This window comes from Sorex araneus, chromosome 4 (assembly GCF_027595985.1).
Source record: "Sorex araneus isolate mSorAra2 chromosome 4, mSorAra2.pri, whole genome shotgun sequence".
NCBI lineage: Eukaryota > Metazoa > Chordata > Mammalia > Eulipotyphla > Soricidae > Sorex > Sorex araneus.
Genome location: NC_073305.1, coordinates 150064664 through 150087869, shown reverse-complemented (window position 1 = coordinate 150087869; position 23206 = coordinate 150064664). Strand labels below are relative to the sequence as shown.

At 35.0% G+C, this 23206-nt stretch overlaps 1 protein-coding gene across 3 annotated transcripts in view; it reads right to left on the bottom strand.

Moving 5' to 3' along the window:
* NKAIN2 (sodium/potassium transporting ATPase interacting 2) overlaps positions 1-23206 on the bottom strand; it is a 1086277-nt gene that overhangs the window by 573239 nt on the left and 489832 nt on the right. For all 3 annotated transcript variants that reach the window (XR_008629758.1, XM_055134851.1, XM_055134850.1), the window contains exon 2: positions 18673-18810. Coding sequence is in view for 2 of the 3 variants with exons in the window: in XM_055134851.1 (XP_054990826.1) it covers positions 18673-18810 (138 nt within the window). In the remaining variant the exon portion in view is untranslated. The remainder of the gene's footprint in view (positions 1-18672; positions 18811-23206) is intronic.

Genomic DNA, 23206 nt, shown 5'->3' with positions numbered 1-23206 from the left:
TTACTAATAAAAATTATAATTTATTCTCTCATCACATTCTGACACTGAGTTTATTATCTGTCTAGCCTCAAAAGAATTTATAGAGGTACAGGGTTATTTCATTTTTATCCTAATAGAAAGTTGGTAAAGATTGAAAATGAAGTGGGTTGGTTCAATCATGATGGAAGGAGTCACATGGTATAGAAAAAAAAGTATGAAAAAATAAATGTCAAATGTTCCCTGATGTTCTGTTTACTTTCACAACTTTATGAAAATAAGAAATGAAAGCAAGCACACACGGAAAATTGTCTTTGGTGGAAAAGGGATAATATTTTATGAAAACTTTGCCCAGTTGATTATAAACTTTTTAGTTGAAAGGAATCTGATGTATATGTTGCCCTGGAAGTTGGTATTAGTATTAAGTATCTAAAAGCAAATACTATTAGGTTTATAGAAATTCATTCACTCTCAAACCACATGTATGAAAAGTGTTGGGGCAAAGAAGATACTACAAAAATTATAATTTTACCTCACATTAATTTATATTATACTACTTAAATGCCTTTTAATCATTTTTGTTGTCTTTTAATATTTTTTTCTTATAGGTGAAACTAATTTCCATAGTGTTGATGCATAGCAACATTGATCAAATATTTGTTCTAGGAGACCTAAACTTAAGACACAAATTTTCTCTTAAATGTATTCAGTACTCTCTCTTTCTCTCTTCCCCTTCCTCAAAATTCCCAAATAATTGTTATACTTCAAAATAGAGTATTTGGTTGCCAATTAAACTTCACCATTCTAGTAATCCATCTAAAATTTCACCCATTTTTTCTATGTTTGAATAAATGTCTGACATTAATATAATAAAGCATCAACCAGAAAGAGTAAGAGGAATAAGTACAGTAAGAAAATAAAAGCAAAAAGGAAGACAAAACAATGGTTTTAGAAGACAGAATGGCAACTATGCTAAATTTGCCTTATGATAAATCTTAGACAAATACTACTCTAAAAGCAAACCCTTTCATTTAAATGTAAGCATTGAAGACCTCCATCAAATACTAATATTTCAAATGAAAGAACCTGAGAATTAAATAGGGATTTATCATGGTCTGGGTTTTATCATCATTGGAAAAATAATTTATTTAAAAAATAACAGCTAAATTTCCAAAGGACATCTTCTTGTAAAATGCACCAATTTTTCATGCTAAGTTGCCACCATACACATTCTAGACTAAATTAGTCCAAGACAAGCATTTAAACATTTAACAACAAAAATATTTTCAATAGTAGTTTCTTTAAGAGGACGGAGAAAATAAGGGAAAAGATAAAATAGATTCAATTGTGTTCTGGAAAATGATGGGGTTTAACTGTGGAGGACAAGTAGTATGTTCTACTGCGCAGAGTTCCCAGATGAGGCAGTGTTTCAAAAACCACTGACAAGATGTCTACAAATACCACACTGGAGTGACCAAGAAAATGACAACTATTACACTAAGTTGACAGCTGAACAAATCAAAAACCATCCCATGACTCAAACTTTTCACAAGCCATCCAAAGGGTCAGTTTCAGAGTATTTCATAATACTGTCCCAAATATTTATTTTGAGCTAAAAATATAATAAATAATATAGAAACTATTACACAGAACATTTCTGGAGTCAAACATTTAATTTAGTGTCAATTTATTTGGCTTTCATGGCAATGTCAAAATTGTTACTGAGTTTTAAAACAAAAGAAAGATTCAATGTTTTTATTCATTGAAAACTTTAAAAAATTTTAAGGCTTTCGTCAATAACTGATTTCTGATAAAGCTTAGTACAAAGGTTATTATTAAGGAAATTCAAACTGGGCATGCATCCACATCATGGATCTGCCACACCACTGATATAAAAATTTACAAATGCCCTCAAAATTTTGCCTTTTCCTATTACAGCAAAATGAGTAATAAGAGAAATTTGTAATGAAATAGCTATGAATTTATCAATTTCATACTTTTCTCATGATTCAGAAAAGATGCATGGAATAAGAAAAAAAACTAGGGAAAAGAAAACAAAGCAGCATAAAATATTTTTTTGAACGATGCTAAGTACCATATATTACTAGAACTCTATGACAATAAAATATAGCAGAAACTCTAGAAAATAGATGTTGTGTCAAAACTTATCAAAATCATGTAAGAAGTGTAAAACTTGAAAAGGCCAATTACTGTAGAATAGATTGAGAGAATGATTAAATATTACATTCATGAAAATTTTAAGACTAGATGATTTCAAAGCTACGTTACAGGAATGATTAATGTCTCCAGCCCTATTTGGACTTTGAATTTGAAGTTACAGAGGGTTTCCCCAATTTATTCTATAAAGCTTGCATAAAATGCAAAATCTTCTGAATGAAAAGCTGTAACTTTATCTCATGTTTGATTATCCAAAAACACAAACGAATCATTAGAAGAAAAATACAAAAGTGAAAAAAAGTTTAGTAAGTTACAAATGATGTGATATGCAATAAGGAAATTTCAAGAATACAGAAAATCACCCCTATGTTGAGAGTAGTTTAGGATAATGTCCTCTATAAACTCGAATAATTCTCTAAAGCATCCTCTGTGCAAGCAATTTAGGATGAGCCAATTATCTTCTCCGTAATCTGGTCCCTGTCAATACATTCAGTGTGTTTTTCCTGAAAGTTCATAAGTAGCACTCTTGGGGACCTTATATTTAAATCAATAATATTAATAATAGTATTAATAAATCAATTAATATTTTTAAATAGATTCATGTGATATATTTTGTTAATTGTGATTTGATTTGTTAAATGCCTTTTCCTTTCTTTTCAGCGGTACATCACTCATACTCTAAATTTCAACTCAGATTATCAATAATTCTATGAAGCATCTGAGTCCTGCCAAACTTTACCAGGAAAAAATCTCCCACCTTCTTGGAACTTTGCTATACTATTGACATGCTTTTATCAACATTCATATTGCTGACGAAAAAATAAAATTTAATAAGTATACAGTTACATAATATCTACCAACATGAAATTCTGGGGATAATGATGTAAGTATTTAAAATGTAGAACATAAATAAGTCTTAAAAAAGAGATCAACAGGTTTCAGACGACTCTCCCAGACACCCCCAAAAAGCTGAGTCATCAGGGGCACCCCAGAGGTGGGCGGGTCAGCCGAGGACCCACTCAAGCAAAGGCTCCCACAGCTGAAAGCTACCACACTCCACAACTGATGCCATGCTCCCACCTGCAACCCACTGTTCAGAATGAGGATTATGCAAGAAATTTACCTTCTGAAAAACTCAGGTATGTGAGTTTCGTGACTGAAATCACCAGGTTTTCAAGGAGTTGAAATGGGCTACCTCTCCCATATCTCTGTACTTCTGGAAGGCCCATCAGTCATTCACACATGCAAACCCCAAAGCCACCATTTGGTTAAATATTTAACTCCAGCTGTGTCACCTTGCAAAAAATTCTGGACTTCCTGAAATGTCTTACACACTACAACACTGATAAACCAGTAGTAGCACACAGGAATTGTATGAGCCATAATGTAGAAGACAACCAATCTTGATTAACAAAATACAAACACAGAAGGATTAACCTGTAACAGTGTTTTACTAATTAATTTACTAATTAACAAGGACTTAATTGCTTCAAGGTGAGATATAACAATCTTCACTGATTTTTCTTCTAAGGAAACTATTTTTGATCATTCTCTTAGCAAATTATTGATAACAATATTAAATAAATTGTTGAGTCCCTACTATGGGGCCAGGCATAAGGGTGGTTGGGAAAATTGGAGACAATGGTGGAGGATGGTAATGGTGGGATTGGTACTTGAATACTGAATGCCTGTAACAAATCATCATAAACAACTTTATAAACCACAGTGTTTATATTAAGTATAAGGGGGATTTAAAAAAAATTAAAGAATAAAATAAACATCATTAAACATCATTAAAAATGATACATGCAAATTATACAATTAAAGGACTCCATAGGTCTTCAAATCTAAAGGGCCTACGGACTTTTAAACTATACTCACTAATAATTTGTTCTGTTTTGTTTTGTTTGGGGCCCACACCTGTCTTGCTCAGTACTTACTCCTGGCTCTATGCTGAAATAACTCACAGTGGGTGAAGAGTTAGGGGAGTAAATCTCTGGGTTAGCCATGTGCAAGTTGAGCACCATATTAACTGGACTAACTCTCCAGCTCCAAATTACATCTGCTCTTAAACATCTTATTTTGAAATATTAAATCAAAAAAGACAAAATTAATTTGGAGCAACGTCTTTTCAATTTAGTTGCACAAGAAAGAACAGATTTGCATCAGATATGCCATTGGTAATACTGTTTCCTAGGAAATAACTGACCAACCACTTCAAGACTACCAAAAAATTTATTCTATCATGAATTCTGATTCGAGTAAAATTATTGCAGGAATAAAGTTAGAATATGCTTAGAAAATACATATCTTGCAAAGATTTTTTTTTAGGTCTTTTTGTGAAGAATAGAAAATAGAAAATACATAGGATCTAAGAAAATTTGAATCTATCCCATGACTCTTGCCTATTAAGTAGGTTTTGAGAGCCATCAATTTAGATGTAAGCAAAAAAAAAACTTATGAATAAAATTTTCAGGAAAGAAAATCAGATTATTCAAGCAAATGCCCCAGATAAAATCATAGCCAAGTATATTTTAAATGATTTAATTTTAAACAAGAAAACAATGAATTTCCCAAATATGATTAAAATAAAAACAAGAATAAACTGTTTCAGTTTGAGTTTAACTATAATATAATATATATTTTAAGGTTTTTTCTCTCCATACAAGAATGAAAGAAATGTAATCAGAAATTTCACAGGGTGTATTTGTAAACAAATACTGGGGGGTGAAATGGGGTACACAGATAATATAAAAGGAAGTATATCCCAAAAACCAAATTATACACAAATGATTCTGCTTTCACAGATCTCATGCAGAACTGCATATATGCCCCAGAACTATAAAGACATTAGAACAGATGGAGAGAGAGAAGGAAAACAACTTTTACTGTATGTTTAAGTCTTTTTCAAAATTATCTTCTTGAACTAATTTTATTTTTTATTTTATAAAAGAGATACACACATAAATATATGTATACAAACACACATATATATTTCAAGTCTCCAACTTTTTCCCAAATAATTTCCAAACATGAGTTTAGATTGTCAAAATTTGATTACTTATATTTACCAGTTTCTCCAAATCTTTAGTCACAGTTTAACACCAGAATCAGAGAACAAAGATCTTCTTGTAGAATAAATGGCCCACATTTCCCCAAGGGAACACATTCTTTTGAGAATAAATTGCTTTCACCATGTTACATTATTACATTTATTTTAGGACTACAGGCTAAATCCATAAAACTTGTAATGATATTTCCCCCCTCTTCCAGCCTTATGGGAAAAGACTTATTTTCACAACTAAGCTAGGTAATTAGGAACACTGTTAATTTACCACTTTTTCAAGTCTCTTCATCTCTAATCTACATTGATTTTCTGTCCTGAACACATAATGTGTAAACTTTTAACGCTTCAGTAGCAATAAGTTTTCTTTTGGATAATTTTCTCCTGAATACAAGAAAAAAAATGGCTTAAATACAGATTATTCACCTCCCAGAATAAAAAAAAAAAGGGCCGGTAGTATGCAGAAGTAACGAATTTTTTTTACATCACTTTTTAGAGAGGTAAAATATTAGATGGTAGGAGTCACTTTATCTGGAATACAGAAAATGCCTCTTCTTTATGGCTATTGGTAACATTCTGTATGACATGAATTCCACAATTGAGTAAAATTCAAACTATGGCTAATCATCAGTGGCAGCACAATTCAGAAATTTAAAGTTATTCACCCCACAGTCCAAATTCTGTAGCAACTAGTAGTGTTTATAGGTTCTATGACATAAGTATATTGTTCCCAAATATTCAGATCAGAATGCTTTCAGAAAATGGGCTTTAGCTTTGTGTTTTGGTGTTTAAGTGATTTTGTAGACTCCAAAATTTCATAGTTTAGAGTAACTTCTGTTATTTAGCAAGCTTGCTCAAGGAAAGTAATTTTACATAATCAAAATGGGAGAATCTGTTCCGAAACTGCCTCATTATTACCACTGTCTTCCCTCATTGGGAAGACAAATGTGTGTCGATTTACAAACACTTTTTACAGGAATAATGCTGTCAATATAAATACATATATTGCATACTACATAATATATGTGCATTATATTATATTATATATGCACATATTATATTCTATATACTAGATAATTTATTATAATATATAGTATATTTCATATATTATATGATATATGCATATTATTACAATATAATGTAGTAAAATCTGTTGCTGTAAAAATGCATAATCTATACTTTGGGAAATTTTAGTTCTCAGCAAATATTTTAAAAACCCATCACTTAAAACTAAAATCTGAATAAAATAGTTATTCAGTTATATTTTGTATTATTTTGAAAAAATAAGTACGGCTATAATGATATAGTCTAATACCTTCTTATTCTTCAAACACAAAAGTAAATATTTATAAATACTGGCTTCTAATCATCATGGCCAAGATCCATCAAGTTAGCTTTAGCCACATTATTTTTGTTTTGATAATTCATAATAAAATAAGAAAAAATTCTAAATCTTTTCCTTTCATTTAATTTTCACTGAAACTATCACTGTCATCCCACTGTTCATCCATTTGCTTGAACGAGTGCCAGTAACGTCTTCCTTTGTCTCTGTTCTGTGCTAGTGTAGCCTGGTGGTATCTGCTTGGTCTAGGAACAGAAAGAGCACGTTGTTGTTACTGTTTTTGGCATATCAAATACATCACAGGTAGCTTGCCAGGCTCTGCTTTGCGGGGGGGGGGGAATTAAAAAATAAAAATAAAATAAAAATAAAGAGGTCATGTGGCCATGAATGCTGCTGCAAGCTCCAGGAAAAATTGTCAAGCTCTGTTCCGGGAGCTTTATTCTATAGTCTCTTGGCTGTTGATGAGATTACATGGCAATGAGGGCAGCTTGAGGGTGTGGCTGCCAAGCTACTGGAAAATGGGGAGAAGCTGGGTGGAGGAGGCACAGACCTGAACCAAGCAAGCTTGGAGATCTCAGCCATGGGTCCCGCATATGTGTGTTTCTCTGGTCCTCATCCGAGCTTGTGGAGCGTGCCCTTGAGCATGGCTGTAGCTGGGTTCCGGAGATTTCCAGCTGCCAGGACTCTGCTCGGTGCGTGGAGGGAAACTCAACCTGTCACCCTCCAAAGGGGTCCTTGTGAAGTCAGCCTGGTGTGGGGGCAGGCAATACTGTGTTGCTCTCTTCCGGGAGCTTTGTTTTATAATCTCTGGATCTTGGCCATTGATGAGATAACATGATGCAGGGAGGGAGTTTGTGGGTGTGACTGCCAAGCTACTGGAAAAAATGGGGATCTGGGTGGAGAAGGCCCAATCCTGATCCAAGCAGGCTTGGAGATCTCAGCCACGGGTCCTCGCACAACTGGTAATTGTATTCTTAGTTGAAGCAACTGAAAAATTGCAATAAATATAGCACTGTTATCCCATTGTTCATCGATTTGCTCGAGTGAGCACCAGTAATGTCTCCATTGTGAGATTTGTTGTTACTATTTTTGGCATATCGGATATGCCACAGGTAGCTTGCCAGGCTCTGCCTTGCAGGTGGGATACTCTCGGTATTTCAGTGCCAACTATGAGTATTTTTCAAAAACACAGAAATATTTTTATATCAGTCATTTGAAACTCCTTAAACTAATAAATATGAGTAAGACACATTGTCCTTAATGTATGATGGCATTGCTATAAATTTATACATGCACATTAATGATTACTGCTATAAAATGTGGATTATTATAAAAAAATTGAACACTGTTCTAAGAGTTGCTATACTATTCAACTATTCCTCTTTTTAGTATCTTCCTCCAGGACAAAAAACATTCATTCGAAAGGACATATCCACACCCTTATTCATAGCAGCACTTCATACAATAACTAGGATACAGAATCTAGGTGTCCAATGAAAGAACAGTGGATAATGAAGGGTGGTACACGTACACAACAGAATACAATGCATCTTCAAGGAAAGATGAAATCATGTAATTTGCTGCAACATGGATGAAATTGGAGGATATCAGATTAGGTGAAATACATCAGAAGAAGGTAGACAAATACCAGATTGTAGGATAACATTGGGTTTGTCTTTTCAGCCTTGCTGCAGGGAACTTAGTTTACCTTAGAGCAATGGCCTTTCTATAAGGACATAGGAATACAGTTAATAATATGCTTTGTAACTTGGGAGCCGATTGACTCCAATAATATTTACTCCTGGGCACCCACTTTCTCAACTCAGTTACCCTTATTTCCTAGCACCCCAAAAGCAGGGTCCCAAGGAGGGACAGAATGGACCCAGGGCAAGCTGTGAGATACCCTGGCATTGAAACGGGTCAGGCCAAAGCACCACAATACTCAACTATAAGTTGAGAGCATGGTCATAGACAAATGCTCCATAAGTAATGACAAGACTAGGAGATTGCTGCGGTTAGGAAGACTAACCTGACCTGAGGACTGTAGTCTAGAAAATATAGTGAGATGTCCTCAGAAAGAACTGAACTTTAAGTTCGATACATCTCTTACTGTGCTCATACAGAAGACATTGTTAGAAATATTTGAAGTAGATTTACTATAACTATTTAAATGGATTAGTAGCTGAGGAAGGAAGAAAGGGACACACCCTGACACACCCTTGTTTGGACCCCACCCTTGAGCGGATCTCCTAGTAATCTCTTTAGATGAGATTTTTGTTAATCTCCTGGAGAATGGGTTTTACCCCTCTTTGTTCATTTGTTACTGTCAACCTACCTTTATGTTACTGCCTTATGTGATTGCTATATAAACTAAAACTGTGGGGAAAGAGACAGCAGAGACAGAAGAGACAGCAGGACACAGACACAGGCAGCAGGACACAGACAGAAGACACAGCAAGGAGAAGACAGAAGCAAGGGAGAAAGATAGAGGCAAGACAGAAGCAGCAGAGAAGACACAGAAGCAGAGAGAGAAGACGCAGAAGCAAAAGAGAAGATACAGAAGCAGAGACAGAGAGAGGTCGGGAGAGACCAGAGGAGAGACTACAGAGACAGACAAAAGAGATCACAGCTGCACACACAGAAGAAGAGCACAAGGAGGAGTCATCCTGATCTGGTCCATACACAGCAGATCAGAGCATGAAAAGTGAGCGGCATGTGCTCAAAAGAACCGCCCCAAGAGCCGGAGAACAATACAAGACATCACATCTCCCCCTCCTGCAAGCACTCCCGTCTTTGTAATTTTTTACACTGTTGTATATCATTGGTTTGTCCTTTCTCCCCTTGCCACTAGGAGCTTAGGTATATCAGTCACGCCCATCAAAGTGCTCCCGAGTCACTCCCATTCCTTTGTTTATCTGTAACCACTTCTACCAGTTTATCTGCTCTTCCCTTAATATGACTGCTAATTTGTAAGGTCAGAACTTCCTAGGACACTGAATATTATAACATTGCCTTTCTCTCCTCTTTATGCCTTTTGAATAATTTACTTTAAAGCTATGTCTTTTTTTGTATAGACACAAGAAGACAATATTATGTTTTTGTAACTTGGGACTTAATTGGCCTCGAATATTATTCCCTCCTGGACATCTGCTTTCTCCACTTAAGCCTCAGTTGCCCTCAGTTCCTAGAACCCCAAAGTAGGGTCCCCGACGTGGGACGGGAAGGATCCAGGGCAAGCGGTGAGTTATGTGCTACCCTGGCATCGAGATGGGCCTGGCCAAAGTGCCTAATTCTTAACTATAAGTTAAGAGCTTGATCATAGACAAATGCTGTCATGATCCAATAGTATGAGACTGGGACCCTGCTAGGGATAGGAAAGACTGTTCTGGCCTGAGCACTGTAGTCTGAGATTGAGATGGCCCCAGGAGAGCAATTCTATAAGCTTTAATGCATCTCTTATTGTGTCCATACAAAATGATTAATATTATGAATTCTTATATGTTTGCTGGCTGAGGAGAAGAGAAACACATTCATGGGACTCTGCCCTTGGGTGGATCCTCCTGCTGAAAGAGAATTAAGTCCTAGGAGAAGCATCCCCTGAGGAAAAAGAACCTTACCCTATTGCTGACCACACCTATGTGTATGCCCCAACCCCCTCATGCTGTGGAGATTTAACTAGGCTGTAAGAGTGGGTTGGGGGGGCCAGATCCACGGGAGCCAGATCCACAGGGGCTATATCCACAGATCGAGAGAGAGAGAGAATGAAGTAGGATGGGGGAGAAAGAAGCAGGAGGAGAATCAGAGGAGAATGGAGATGGAAATGAAATAAACCGATCTAGCAACCAGTTTGGCCTTCTTCCTTCCATCGCCTGCCTCGCCGCCCGCACCCTTTCTTTTCTTTTTATTTTTACACATTACACCAGATGATCTCATTAATTTGTAGCGCAGTCACTGTCACTGTCCTCCTGTTGTTCATCAGTTTGCTCGAGCAGGCACCAGTAACTTCTCCATTGTGAGACTTGTTGTTACTGTTTTTGGCATATCGAATGCACCACAGGTAGTTTGCCAGGCTCTGTCATGTGGGCAGAATACTCTCGGTAGCTTGCCGGGCTCTTGGAGGACGGAGGAATCGAACCTGGGTGGGCCATGTGCAAGGCAAATACCCTAACCATTACTCTACTCCTTTAAAAAAAAAGTATATAAATTTATTTCTGGACTCTTCATTCTGTTTCATTAATCTGTTTCATTAACTTTTTTTGCCAGTGCCATGCTTTTTGATACCATAATTTTGAATATAGTTTGAAATCAAGGAGCTCAACAAACAAAGTCCAGTTCTGTTTATTTTTCTTAAGACTGTTTTGGCTATTTGGACTTTTCTGTGTCTTATGCAAATTTTATTATGTCTATTTTATTTTTATGAAAATGTGTTTTGAATTTTGGTAGAATTGCACTGAATATGTGGCTTGTTTGAGAAATAATAAACATTTTAACAACATTAATTTTTCCAATCTATGAGAATGGACTATATTTCCATTTATCTTATTTTATTCAATTTATTTCATCAACATCTTACATTACCAGATTCTTGATACATTTTTAACATCTCATATCTATTCTAGAGAAATGGCACTTAGCATGTGTATACACATATGTACAGCATTTGATAATATAAAACAAAACATAAAATTATAAATAGCTACCTTTAGAGAACTGGTTAAACAAAATGTTGGCTGATCCCTGCTAAGAAATTCTACGAAGTAATTATAGTAGATAAAGTAAGTCTCTTGAGGAAAGAACAAGAATAAAAAGCAGTTTTAAATTTCAGCAAAGTGGGTAGTATACACACAAATACTCCCTAACTATCAGTTGAGTGGTTGTAAAAGCAGTAACACTTCACTGGCAATGAGCATAGGTATGTTTAGATCTTGAAATCTTGGTTTCTAAAATGACCTGTAATTGAAGAACAAGCATTCCCTGGAGAGATGGATGAATCATTCCTAGAATGAGGAAAGTTCAAGATGAGCCTGGAGCATCTTGTGGTGTCAGAAAATAAAGAGAGGCCAAGGATGTAGCTCAGTGGAAGAGTCCATACCTAGCATGTGGAGTACCTGAGTTCAATGTTCCACCCAGAGAATACATAAAAATGAAAGAAAAAGGAAGGGAAGGAAGGAAGGAAGGAAGGAAGGAAGGAAGGAAGGAAGGAAGGAAGGAAGGAAGGAAGGAAGGAAGGAAGGAAGGAAGGAAGGAAGGGAGGGAGGGAGGGAGAGAGGGAGGGAGGGAGGGAGAGAGGGAGGGAGGGAGAGAGGGAGGGAGGGAGAGGGAGGAAGGGCAATATAAGTTTCTGAAAAAACATGGAAGTTCATTAGAAGAATACAAGAGTAAGCTGAAGGAGGTCCTGATCACAAAATGGTAACAATATGAGCAAAAAATAGTGACAGTGCTGAATTTTAATATTTCAGTTTAATATTTTATAATTTTAATATTAATTTAAAATTTTTAATTTCAAGATTTTAATATTTTACTACTACACTTATCTGTAGTAATAGAATAATGCATAAGTGAATGCAAAGTCAAAGTGGGGGGAATTTAAACTATCCTTGACCCTAAATTACAGAAATTAGGAGGATAGGAAGTAAAGACATCAAGGGTGTGGGCATGGAGTGGGGAGGGAGGAGGGGTGTAAGAAGAGGTAGACAGGAGGGAACAGGGACAGAGGTCACAGATCCTGGGTGTATCAGTGACGTCATATATATATATATATATATATATATATATATATATATATGTGTGTGTGTATACACACACACACACACACACACACACATATATCTCACAATTACGGTTGTTGGTAACCGTAAGTGTGAGATCCAAACTATAATAATTAAACTTTAAAAATGTGCAGATCAAAGTGGGAGATTGTATAGTGGAAAGGAATCTGGGAACATTAATAGAAGGAAGCTGAAACTGGAGGTGAGACTGATGTTGGAACACTATATGCCTTAAAACTTTACTGCAAATAACTTTGCAAAATTATGATGTCCTAATAGTGATAATAAAGGAATCCTATTTAATACCACTATTCCTGGAAATTAAGGTGGTCTGTGATAATGCTTTGCATTATTCAAAATTCATCACTTACGGTTTATTGGTTTTTATTCTTGAGATAGGAAATCATTTTCTCAACAAAAGAGAAGCTAAAAATGCAATCTTTGATACAGATTCACATAAGAAAGGCAGAATGCAACTACTGGGATTTAGTGGATCCAAAATACTTTTTGTTTTGATTTATTTTGGCAGTGCCAGGGGTTAAACTTTCTCTCATATACATGGAGCAAAATCTCTGCAGTAAACTACATCCCCAACCTCATAATTTAAATTTCTAAATACTCTTCAAGTTACATGATGAATTTTAAAATTGCAACAACTTAACCAAAACCATTTCATTCATAAGACATGACTTACATTCCTCATTGTGGCTCAGTAAAGAAAGGGTTTAGAATTAGGGGCCAGGGGGTTCAAGTCCTTTTTATTTGATTTTGTTCTGTTTTGTTTTGTTTTGTTTTGTTTTGTTTTTGGGTCACACCCGGCGATGCATAGGGGTTACTCCTGGCTCATGCACTCAGGAATTACTCCTGGAAGTGCTCAGGGAACCATATGGGATGCTGGGAATCGAAACAGGGTTGACCGCGTGCAAGGCAAATACCCTACCTGCTGTGCTATCACTCCAGCCCCGGGGTTCAAGTCCTTTTGTTAGTCATATGAGTTTGTTGAAAGAAGTAAAAAATGAATGTGAGATTTACAAGACTTCAGGAAAAGAGTATGAAAGCAATAACTTTAAAGAGTTTGAAGGTAATAATAAAAGTAATAATGATGATAATTATGCTGATGTTTATCCTGATTCCTATAAACCTTAGAATAGTGTTGTTTTACTCTCTGCATCTCTGTCTTTATCAATTTCAAAAGAATATTTCATTTTTTAAACTTTTTTTTCTAGTTCAGGACTGAGTTTCTTTGATGAAGTCAATGGGGACACCGTCTATAAGGATTCTTTTTAAAAATAATTTAGTTAAGTGGTAAGAATGGAGAGCGAGAGGAAGTAGGGAAGGTACATAAGGGATATGGGAAGGAAGACGGGGATGTGGGAGTAGATGGGAGTGGGTAGGTGGGAAGGAGGAAGGGAGATGCGAGGGATGAAGTGGGTTAGGAGAAATAGAGAAATGTTAGGAAAGAAGGATCACTCTCACTGTCACTGTCATCCTGTTGCACCAGTAACGTCTCCATTATAAGACTTGTTGTTACTGTTTTTGGCATATCGAATACGCCACGGGTAGCTTGCCAGGCTCTGCAGTGCGGGGAGCTTTCTGGGCTCGCCGAGAGGGGTGAAGAAATCGAAACCGGGTCAGCTGCTTGCAAGGCAAACTCCCTGCCTGCTGTGCTATCACTCCAGCCCAGGAAAGAAGGATAGAATAAGAAAACTTTGTTGTGACAAAATGTCCTTTGGCAATATCATGAAGAAAGATGTATCTTTACTAGAGAAACAAACAACTCCTTAGATTATTTTAGGAAGTTTAAAACAGGGCAACTAAACATTACTTTTTATGAAAAGCAATAACAAGCTTGTACTAATAATAGCAAGCATTAGAATTCAAAATTGCATCCCAAATGAAGATTTACAGGACAATCTCAATTGTGACATAAGGCAATACTTTCATGAAAGACATTGTAAGTTTTTATTTATGAATAAAACAACCAGAGTTAATATGGTGTTTTCTTTAGGATTTCATGTTGTTGTAAATTACAAAAGACAGATTCTTTCTAAGGTTCTGATTTCATATTTCCTTTGCCTGAAATTGAAATAATTTATTTCACTTTCTTCAACATATTTATATTCCTTAAAATGCCAGAGGCCTTCAAAAGCTACTAATGAGTTCTTGTTCCAATTAACTACTTTAAATTCTTCTTTGCTCTTATGGAAAAGAATATTAGTAAAGGAAACAGAACTCATTACCAATAGATTTAAATTCAATTTGGTGTTATGTGCTTATTGTTTCAGACTATATTTGCATGCCTGTAAAAATATTTCAACAAAATAAGATGCCTCATCAATAATTTGAAACTCTTTGTAAAGAGCAAATAACAGTAAAAGGAATATCTTTTTCCTGGATGCTATTTCAAAGCACTTGTCTTGAAGCGATAAAGTATTCTAAGAATGATATTCAAATTTTATAAATTCCAAAATCGACAGTGATTACAGATATAAAATAGTATCAAAACATAAAATATAATTTTTAAAAAATGAATTACATTCAGATCGTAAATATATTTAATTTATTATGTACATATGTATATTGATTAATATATTTGAATAGCAAGATAAACACTAACACCATAGGTAAAATGAGAAATACATTTATTTACATAAAGCAAGTTGTGAAACACTAAATAAATAATTGAATATTATTTTTTGATGCAGTACTAAAGAAATCATAACATATATTTGAATATGTAGTGTAACAAACATATTTTATTTGCATATAGCCTAAGGTAGTATGAAAAACTACAAAAAATAATGCTTCGTTGTGAAATTACAAAATAATTGGCTATATTTTATATTAAGTTGTTTTGTTATAAAATATAAAAGGGAATATAGATATCATTAAGGCCTTTATTATTATGGAATAAAATTAATATTAATTTTCTAAGTCCAATGCACAGAGATATGGTCAAAATTTCTTAGGCATTGTCACACATTATTGTTATTATACTTTGCCCCTAATTACAAATTTTCTTTGAAGCCAAGACTATTTACTAACCAGAAATTTTGCTATCTATGATTTAATGGAAATTTCTTTTTAACTGAAATTCATTTACCATCTTTGGGCAAACTGAAAATTCTTAATTCTATTTTATGTCAAATTCTCTATTTTGTTAGGGTTTATTTGACCTTTCACATGGAATCATGACCATTAAATCAAATGAATAAAGATAAAAAACTTCATAGAAATGATTCATTGTACAGAGGTTACACAAGAACATAAATAGATACAGGTACCAGAAATTGAATGATATCAGTGCACAAAAACAGATTATTGAGAAATAATCTCAAAACATTCAGTTTATCACTATGTGAGTTTTATTCAAATTTCTTGGTTTTGTTTTTGTGCCATACCTGGCAATGCTCAAGTGCTCGGGTGACCATATGTGCCTGGGGAATAAACCCTGGATTCTTGCATGCAAAGAGCATGCTTCCTGCTCTCTTGCCAGTACCCACAACTCAGGTTTTTTGTTTGCATGCGGGGTGTGTGTGGTGGGGGGAGAGGCGACACACTTACACACTTGGTAGTACCTAGGTCTTATACCTGGATTTTCACTCCGGAATCATTCCTAGCAGGGCTTATACGACCATGTGTGATGCCAGGGATCAAACCTGGGTTAATCATGTGTAAGGCAAGTGCTCTACCTGCTGTTATAGCTCTCCAGTGCCCCAGGCCTCTGTTCTAAGACAAGACCTTCATGTAGAGAACAGAGGGCACACAGAGACACTTGTACAACTGGAAGAACGATAAGCACATGTTTTGTAAGGATGGAAACATGAATTATTAGGACAATTGCTATTTGAATAATTAGCACAACTCTTGCCTGCAGCAACCAGAAAGACAGAAAATAGAAACTAAATTTATATATAAGGGGATTTCCAAACAAAATGTCGACTGTCATTTGTCATCTTTTAGCCACACATACATGAAAGTAAAGTTAAAGAAATAACAGTTCTGTTTCTACACAGACTTTAGAGGAAACATTTCCAATCCAGGACTTGCTGAGTTGAAAAATAAAAATTTTGCATTTACAGCATCCCCAGCTGGCAACAGATTCTTCAAGTAAGACATTGTCTCAAAGAAAATATCAAATTCAGAATGTTTTCTGCAAGTCAAGATCAAATCAAAGATGTAGCTCTAAATCACATTGTTAGACCTCAGAAAAAGTCCAGACATTCAGCTATCAAAGAATTCTAACAATAGTATAGGTGTCTCACAACATCCTAACTCCTGTCGAGCAGCTTGTCTTGAAAAGATGTGCAAGTATGCATTTTAGTTAAAGAGATGGAATTATAATTTCATATTTGAAAGTACTGCAATTTTTTTTAAGTTGTAGCAGCTTGGAATTAAAGAAATAGAAACATTTCAACCCAAAACTTAGAACACTTAAATATTTTAAATTGCTTGTCTTTCTATATGTTATGGTATCATTTTCAATAATAGCAAATACTATAACTAAAATTTACTGAGAACCTTTAAAGCATTTAAACATCTTAATGAATATCCCCACTTATTTGTCAAAACATTTACAGATAATTATATGTAAAGTAACATTACTTATAAAAATAAAAACTATGGGGCTGGAGCAATAGCACAGTGGGTAGGGCGTGCCTTGCACGCGACCGACCCAGGTTCAATTCCCAGCATCCCATATGGACACCCGAGCATTGCCAGGAGCAATTCCTGAGTGCAGAGCCAAAAGTAACCCCTGTGCATTGCCAGGTGTGACCCAAAAAAGCAAAAATAAATAAATAAAATAAAAATAAAAATTATGAAGGAGTTTCAGTCTAGTGAAATAGAAAATACACATTAACATTCTTTCATTTTGTGACTAATAGTATAATGAACTGACACTTATGAGTTAATACAATTATTATTAATTCATATGTTTTCAAATAAGAAAACTAAGATGAAATGATTCTGCTGCTGAAATCACAGGGATTTGTCAGAAGCAAGGAGCAAGTCTGGCATTATGATTTCAGATTCACTCCAAGCACCATACTATCTACTTTATAACAGATAAAACAAAAATGTACATAAGGTTATGAACAATGCTGTGATATGCTAAGCATTGAAAACCTTATGCTGCAATAGAACACATCCTTCTGTTTGCAAGATTTACATGTCTAAACACTCTCGCTGATGATACACACTTCATTTGGGTGTGTACCTACAGGAAGAGATTAAGGCCATATTTTACATTCTTTGTCAGTTAATGAAACGCTGGGCCCTAGCCACCACCATAGTGCTTGTTTCAGTACCAAAAAACTTTATCTGGATTCCAGATGTCTGAGAGACGAGGCCATAGGAGGGCATCTTTTATGTGAAAGAGACCTTTGTAAAAGTGGAGACAGCCTGCTGGTTTGTGTTGAGTAAGGCCAAGCTTTGGCAGTGCTATCTTAAATATATGCTTTTACCACAAACCTGCTTTATAATTTTAAGTGCCTATAGTCATTTCCTTTGTTAAAAGTATAAGAACTAAGAAAAAAAACGATGAAACTAAAAAATAAAACTACATTAATGAAGAGTCATGCCTGAGATCTGAGCCACATACAAAAGCAAAAATTTCTAAGTTATGGTTCCCATAGCAACTGCAACATTGTTAGAATTCACTTTTATGTTAAGTAAGTTAAACTTGAGTGGGAATGCAAAATACTTTCAGCCAAAGAGAATTATGGAAAACTGAGAAACTATGGCTCAGAATTCTGACTCTCAAAATATTAGCTCCATTCTGAATACTATCTTCCTGTCAAAATGATATATCCATTTCTGTTCATTAATAACAGTATTCGATTTACAATTAGTATTATTAAATGAGTAAATACATTAAGATTGTTAAAGCAGAGATATTAGGGTTTTTTGTCTTTCTTTTGGGTTCACATTCGGCGATGCACATCCTGGCTCTGCACTAAAGAATTACCCCTGGGGGTGCTCAGGGGACCATATGGGATGCTGGGAATAGAACCTGGGTCGGCTGCGTTCAAGGCAAACTCCCTACCTGCTGTGCTATTGCTCCAGCCCCAGAAGTATTAGTTTTATAACTAATAAATATAGGGCACAGGTCTGCTAGTCACTGCATGGGACTACTTACTGAAAGGACAATTTATGAAAATAAAATCTACTTTCATTTTCTTTCAAATACTATTAAATCACAGTTTTAATTACTATTGATTTATTTTTTAAACTATGTAAAAATGTGGAACTACAAGAACATTATCCACATATAAGTTTTGAAGACATCTATAGTTATTTATTTCTACATAGATTAAAAATAATTATCTGGAAATTATACTTACTCCGGTTATGTAACGAGGTCTATATTGAATAGTTCCAAATAAACCAAGAATGACAATAATAATATGTACAAAATTTGCTAGGATAGGTGCCCACTGATATCCAAGGAAGTCAAATATTTGCCTCTCCAGCACACAAACCTAGAAGAGAAAAATAGGAGATTGATGAGAAAGGGGTGAGATTAAGGATCCAATGCAATTTAGAAATTCTTACTGTGTCACCATATCTGGAATTTGTATCTACTTAATATTGAACATAATATTTCAAAGGGAAACTTTGGGAACTGGGTATTCCTAGACAGTTGTAATCTATCCAAGAACAATTCTTTCAGAAGCATCAAGCTAGTATTCACAGGATGTCATCTGTGCAGTCACAGGATAAATTACATTGTCATAAGCACTGTCAAAATTCTGAAGTCATCATCCAGCAAATTTGGAAGCAAAGTCCATACAAAAGACTTGTTGTTACGGCTGCTCACATGTCACAGTATACATTGTGAGTAGAGAAAAGAGGGTCAATGTAGAGGAAAAATAACTACAGCCATCAGAATGTCCATACATGCATCTGCCACAGTCACTCTAGTGTCCTCCATAAGCCATGCTCTTTTCTGGGGCATTGAGGGCAGTTCTTAGTCCTCATTTGGAAAATATAGGATTTATGAGTAGTGTCTAGGATCTTTTTTTTTAACATAACACATATTGTATTATAAATCAACCGTGACTTTTGGTCGTCTCCTTTGTCCCCTATACATCCTAAAATAAATGAAGGCAATGCATAGTCGGATCAAAAAGATAGTACAGAGGTTCAGGCACTTGTTTTGCATGCTGTGGCCATGATCTTAGTTAGATACTGCATGTGGTCTCCTGAACACTGCCAGGGGTGACAGTGATAGGGATAGTCTCTGATTATTGCCGACCCAAACTTCCCCAACCAAATTAAATAAATAAAATAATAGAAAATTATTGTAAAAATAAAGCATCACTATAAATTAGGGAAGCTAATATAAAATTATTCTTTATTAAGTTGTGTTTCAAAAATTACAATTAAGATATATGAACAAAAGTAAGCATAAAGAATAGGCAAACAAGTAGGGAGATAATGATATAATTACCCTTCATAAATCTGTGCTTTAAAAGTTATAGTTAACGTATACAGAACAAAAGTAAGCACGAAGAATAGACAAACAAAACAAATTGCCAACAATCTAACCAGCCAACAGTAAAATCAACAGTAAAAATGACACTTAAATTGGCCAGCAGATAGAAAAGTCTTTTAATATGGAAAATTCAAACCTGGACAGCTGGCAAGTCTCTGTCAAAAATCAAAAAGGAAAATGGTGTAAGTAAAATTCTGTTTTATTGTTCCTACCTGCCCTCAGGTAAAAGTATAATAGACTACACAGTATAAAACATTAAAAAACAACAATGTTCTATTTTAAAAACTTTCAAACATATTTTTAACAAGTTTAAAAAAAAAAGAGTTTTAAAACCCCTACATTACTAACACCACTGTGCCTTAATGATGTTTTTTGTCAGAAGGATACATTAACTCGAAATAGATCATCCACCTATAAATATCTCTGACTTAGCTTGAAGACTTCTTGGATGGTCATTTTTCTAAATCTACTTCTTTAACTGTGTAGCACATTTTCCCAAAAGCCACTGAGAGAGAGAGAAAACAAACCCATGACAACTGCCTAAAAGCTCTATTTGTTTGATTTTATTTTTGTGGGAGGAGGGCTCAGTACTTTAATCCTGGCCCTGCCACAGGATCATCCAGGTGGAGCTCAGGGATCTAGGTCAGTCCCAGTGCATATAAGGTGCCTTTGGCTCTGTGTTATCTGTATGGCTATAAAGTTCTATTTCTTTTTGTTTGTTTGCTTGGTTTTCTTTTTGGAAGTAGAGGTGGGTCCCACCCAGAAGTGCTCAGGGATTTATCCTGGCTCAGAGCTCAGGGATCACTACTAGACCAGTGGGTTCGCGGACCCAGATGCAGTGCCTGAGATTGAACCCAGGTCAGCCACAAGAAAGGCAAGTGTCCTACACACTGTACTAATCTCTCCAGCCATAAAGCTCTGTTCTTTTTTCCTTAAGGTACTTTAAATATATATAGAATCTACAGCTATGATGGTTTTGACAGAGAACCATAACTAAAGTTTGCACTTGGTCTTGCAGTGGTTAAAAAGGGAAAGGAAAACTCAGGCTGTTATTCCTAGTAAGTTCTAGGTCCACATACCTTTCAGAGAGCAAACAGTGGAGATGAATTTTCTGATTGCTTAATAACTATATGGTTATAAAACTTGGATATAACACTGTTATGAACCTTGAGCTACTATATAAAGAAACATTCCATCAACAGTGATACTTTACACTACATACTAAAAAGGTGTTATTACATATTGCTTGAGAGAACCCATCAAAAATAAATGGCTCTTCTCAGAGCACCACTGTTAACCTATATAAAAGAACACTCTGACAGAAACACTGCTCTCTGTAGCTTATGAAAAAAACAATATGCAGGAATGTAAAACGGCATCAACAAGAAGGTAAACTATAAATTCTGAGCATCATAACTGTGGGGACACAGCAGGGAAAAAGTGGAGCATGAAATGTATCAGTCAAACAGTGGGAAATTTCTGAATAAGTGCTCTAATTATGGGAGGAAATCACAGAAACAATGTTGATTATGAAATATATATAGATGATAATATAGTTGCAAAGTCTCTGAAGCTAAAATGAAGTAACAACAGTATATATCATTCTTTTCATGAGAGAACTACTAATTGCATCAAACATTATATGCAGACAGAATAAGTGAATACGCAGCTCTTCATATATCTGCCTCTATCTCCATGTCTGCTTTTCCCCACTTTTTGAGTATTCTTATTAATTTTCATAATTAGTATTATAACATGTTCTATAATTTATGGCTAAGGTATATAATAACTAAGATATTCAGAAAAATTAGTAAGTATTAGGGAATAACATTTATGGGGCTAGTTACAGGCATTACTAAGAAGAGTAAATAAAAATTAAAGTGAAAACAAATTTTAAAAATAATTTATTCCATTAAGATATGTGCCCACTATGAAATTACTGGAAGTTGTAAAGTTAGAAGGACAATATTTGTCAAAACAATTATTAGTAGTGCTAGAGCAATAGTACAGTGATAAGGTTGCATCGGTCAACACGGGTTCCACCCCCTGAACACTGCCAGGAGTAATTCCTCAGCGCAGAGCCTAGAGTAAGTTCTGAGCATCACCAGGTGTGACTCAAAACTTAAATAAAATAACAAAATACTGTTATAGGTTGGCATGCATTCTATTCCCAGTCATGTGATATGCCTCATTGATTTTGCATAAACTTGAGAAAGTATGTATTAATGTATCTTTTATATTAAGAAATCTACAGTATAGTATGACAGTGATTTTTCTCAGAAGTGCTGATTGATAAAATAAGAATGTTGGTTTCTGTGCATGACCTTTGTGATCTGTGCCTGCTTTATGTGCCTGCTTTATGAACTTCTATCAGTCCTAATTCAATAACAAAATATCTTCACAGTTTATGATGCTAGTCTATACTTATTACAAGGTATAATTTTTTAAACCTTATTTACTTTGGAATAGTATAAACTACTCTTCAGCCTTTTTCTGAGTGTGGCCTCCTTCCAACTTTATTTCCTTCTTGACACCCCCACTGTCCTGTTGGTTGTCCTGAGTATCATTTCATGCCCCGCCCCTTTTATGTTCCAATTTTTACTTGTGTCCATCTTGGAATATCCTGAAAGCCCATCCATAGAGCCTTCAGTTGAGGAATGCTGGTATACACCATCTCTGTGAACAAGCATGTCAGTTCATGACATAATAGATTCATGGTCAAAGAAAAACTCTTTTTTATTTAGTTTATTTTATCTCACTTAAAAATTTCTCTCAGTAACATTTTCTTTGTTGATTGTATCTGCTCTAATTTATTTACAGTGTATCCTTTAAGTCATCCACCAGATGAACTCAGATCTCTGGACCAACTCTCAGGTCCTGTAACCTTTGATCATTTGTTATTCACCCATGTTATGTTCCTTTGTATTCCACATATGAAAAAGATCATCCTGTTACTATTGCTCTCCTTATAACTGATTTTATTCATCATGATACCTTCTAATTACATTCACATAGCAGCAAATTGTATAGCATTTGTTTCTTATCAATGTTTGATAAGTATGAGCAGTATCGCATTGTGAATATAAACCACAATTTCTTAGTTCATTCATCTGTTCTCAGTACTTGGGTTGTCCCCCGATCTTAGCTAATAGTATTTTAAAGTTTCTAAAAATTAATTTTTAATTTAATATTTTACTTTAATTTTCTTATTTAATTTTAAATGTTTTAGTTGAGGAACCCTTATTCAAATGTCTTTTAAAATAAACACCCAGAAGTGTAATTGCTGGGTCAGGCTGAACTCAATTATTGTTCATTTTGTTTTTTCCGAGGTGCCTATGGGTTTCCAAAGATGATGAATCAGTCAACATTTCTACCAACAG